This window comes from Lycium ferocissimum, chromosome 1 (assembly GCF_029784015.1).
Source record: "Lycium ferocissimum isolate CSIRO_LF1 chromosome 1, AGI_CSIRO_Lferr_CH_V1, whole genome shotgun sequence".
In the NCBI taxonomy this organism is placed as follows: domain Eukaryota; kingdom Viridiplantae; phylum Streptophyta; class Magnoliopsida; order Solanales; family Solanaceae; genus Lycium; species Lycium ferocissimum.
Window position 1 is genome coordinate 53,164,195 of NC_081342.1, and position 2,860 is coordinate 53,167,054.

The following is a 2,860-nucleotide window of genomic DNA, read 5'->3' on the forward strand; positions in this document are numbered from 1 at the left end:
TCTTCTTCTTCTTCTTCTTCTTCTTCTTCTTCTTCTTCTTCTTCTTCTTCTTCTTCTTCTTCTTCTTCTTCTTCTTCTTCTTCTTCTTCTTCTTCTTCTTCTTCTTCTTCTTCTTCTTCTTCTTCTTCTTCTTCTTCTTCTTCTTCTTCTTCTTCTTCTTCTTCAGTTTTCTCCTTCTCCTCACATCTGTCTCCACACTTGTTAGCACCTACATCCATCTGCATTTGTGAAGTAACCTCATTATCTGCCTTTTGCTTATCATCTCCTGCCTATTTTTGCCCCTTGTGTGTTGTCTTTTCTTGTCCCTGAATTTTCCGATTGGATTCTCCAAATGAAGCCTCCATCCATGTCTTTGAACTCTTTTTTTTTTATTGCTTTCATCTTTTTCCTCCTTTCTTTGTGACTGTTGTTTCTCTTTGTCTGCTGCTGCATTTTCTCCTGTCTGCTCTTTCACCTCACTCTCTGTATATTTATCATTCAATAGCTTAATATTCACCTCTTCAGCTTGTTTCTCCACTAGTTGCTTATCAATATGTTGATATTTGTCTGCCTCTCCGGCTACTTCCTCTATTGATTGCTCTTGCTCTTCCAATGCAGCAAACTTGTTACTTGTTTACACTGGATTATCAACTTTTGCTACCTGCTGTCCTTCTTCTTCTCTCCTAATCTGATTCTCTGCAGCCTTATGCCCTCTATTATCCTAAACAGGATTCCAGGTTCCATGATTTCCTAAAACTCTTCCACTAGATAGAATTCTAGCAGAGTTATGATAACCCCTGTGCCCAATATTCTCCACCTTCTTGTTTTTACCTTCTTCCTTTCTCCCTTGCTTTTGCTTTTCATGTGTTTTATCCTATTTGTCACTCACTGGTACTTCCTTGCTTTGCTTTTGATGTTCATCTACTTTCCCCTCCATGTTGTGTGCGTGTACATCCTTGTTTTGTTTCTGCTTGCTTGTAGCATTGCTACATTCTTCTTTGCCCTTTTCCGTTTCTTCCTTAACTTGAGCCAGTGCTGGATTAATAACTCTACATTCATACTGATTATGAACTTGCAATCTACATTCTCTACAGTATTTGGGAAGGTAATCATAATGAATCATCACATTTACTGTCCTTAAATCTCTTGTACTTTCATTTTTAATATCCATCTTGAAGAGTTAGGTAGATCTGCCAGTAAATCCACTAAAACTTTGACCCCCACACAACTAGGTATTGTTTCATTGATTGTTTCCATATCCAAATGTAATGGTATTCCTGCTGCTGAAGCAATTGAGAACAGGGATTCCTTCACAAAATAAGTGGGCAGTATATTTAGGAAAGAAACCCATGCCATTGCTTTATAGTCTCCTTATCAATTTTGAACTTAGAAGCATATATGAGAGGCCTCATTTGGTATGAATATCCTTCCTTGTCACTTATATAATATGCATGTTTTGAAGTCAGATTCACAAAGTCTTCTAATAAGGATGATCTAATTAGTACATGTCGACTTCTGAAAAATCCAACTTTACATCCTACGTTCATTCCACATTGTGTAGGGATTAGATTGCGAAGTTGCTCAATATCTGGCATTCCATAGGAGAATTACCCACAACTGCATATTGTAAATTCTCAATGGTATTCATACGAGCCACCTCTTCCTCAGTCCATTTTAGATATGGTACTCCGTGAAGAAAAGAAATCTTCTTAATTGGAATTAGAGTCACTGCTTGTTTCTTCCTCTTATTGATATCATTCAAAATTGCCGGATTCAATAGATCAGCGGATGTTACTTTGTTCTCGCTTGGTTATGTGATTACTCCTTCTGTCCTAGTAAAGTTTTTCCCCCTTAATTTGCCTTAGTGACTTGTGTATTGAGCCGGTCATGCTATTGAATAAAGTTAATTCTTTACTTATCAAAATGAAAAGGATCATCAGGGATTTTCTTAGTATGGTAATCTTTGCATTTAGTTTAAAAATCTGTTGGGAGTACTATTATTATAGCACTTAATGGTGTCACGACCCAATTCGTGAATCGTGATGGCACCTACACTTTCTCTCCCAGGTAGGCGAACCATTCCCAAATCATTTTATATCATTTATAAGAATTATGCGGAAATAAACAATGATTTAACTAACAGATTCAAATTATATGAATGATAAGTACGGAACTAAGAATAACCCCAAAATCTGGTCTGGACTAGTACAAGAGCCACTATTACATAGATATAAGTCTAATAGAAAGTACAAATCTCAAATGCCAATACTATCTCAAGAATACACAGTAGAAAGTTAAATACAAGAAGAGTCTCTGAATGCGGATCTAGCCCAAAAGCTCACCTTGGAATCTCTGTCGAGTAGACTCAGATCACCCTAGAGGACGGGAACTGGAACTAGTAACATACTCTACACTCAAAGAGGAGTACAACAAGAGTATCATCAGTACATAACATACTCTACACTCAAAGAGGAGTATAACAAGAGTAGCATCAGTGCAAACAACAAGTATTGAGTAAACATCATAGGCCGACTAAGATTAGTACATGCATACAAGCATAAAATCAACATAAATAAGTAAATAGGCACATAATACCCAAACCAAGGTCATAGAATATCCCATAATCGAATCACAACCTAAGATGAAACTTCTAAACCATATGTCTGTCGAGTCTCAGTATCTCAAACGATAATCACAAAACCAAGTTCAGATGCGCCTTATATACATATATTGTATGCAAGATGAGTAATCAAATATGGTTCAAGTCTAGAACCCCAATATAAATCCCCAGCTCAAAAGTAAGCATGATAAATCAATGAAATCAAATGCCAATGAAAGTACGAGTCACAATGCCATAAGCCATATCAGGACTTAGATAAAT

At 36.6% G+C, this 2,860-nt stretch overlaps 1 protein-coding gene across 1 annotated transcript; it reads right to left on the reverse strand.

Moving 5' to 3' along the window:
- Window positions 1–208: 208 nt before the first annotated feature.
- On the reverse strand, window positions 209–1,150 carry LOC132065278 (uncharacterized). The gene is made up of 2 exons (XM_059458591.1): window positions 869–1,150; window positions 209–601 (listed from the first exon to the last, which is right to left on the reverse strand). The coding sequence occupies exons 1-2, from the start codon at window positions 1,148–1,150 to the stop codon at window positions 209–211; spliced, it is 675 nt and encodes a 224-aa protein (XP_059314574.1).
- Window positions 1,151–2,860: the final 1,710 nt, after the last annotated feature.

What these genes read in the sequence shown, in the direction of transcription:
- LOC132065278 (XM_059458591.1), bottom strand. Translation starts at nt 1,150, where the DNA reads ATGGATATTAAAAATGAAAGTACAAGAGATTTAAGGACAGTAAATGTG. An exon ending in AGCAAAGCAAGGAAGTACCA is followed by an intron (nt 602 to 868) that starts GTGAGTGACAAA and finishes ACAAGTAACAAG; the next exon opens with TTTGCTGCATTGGAAGAGCA.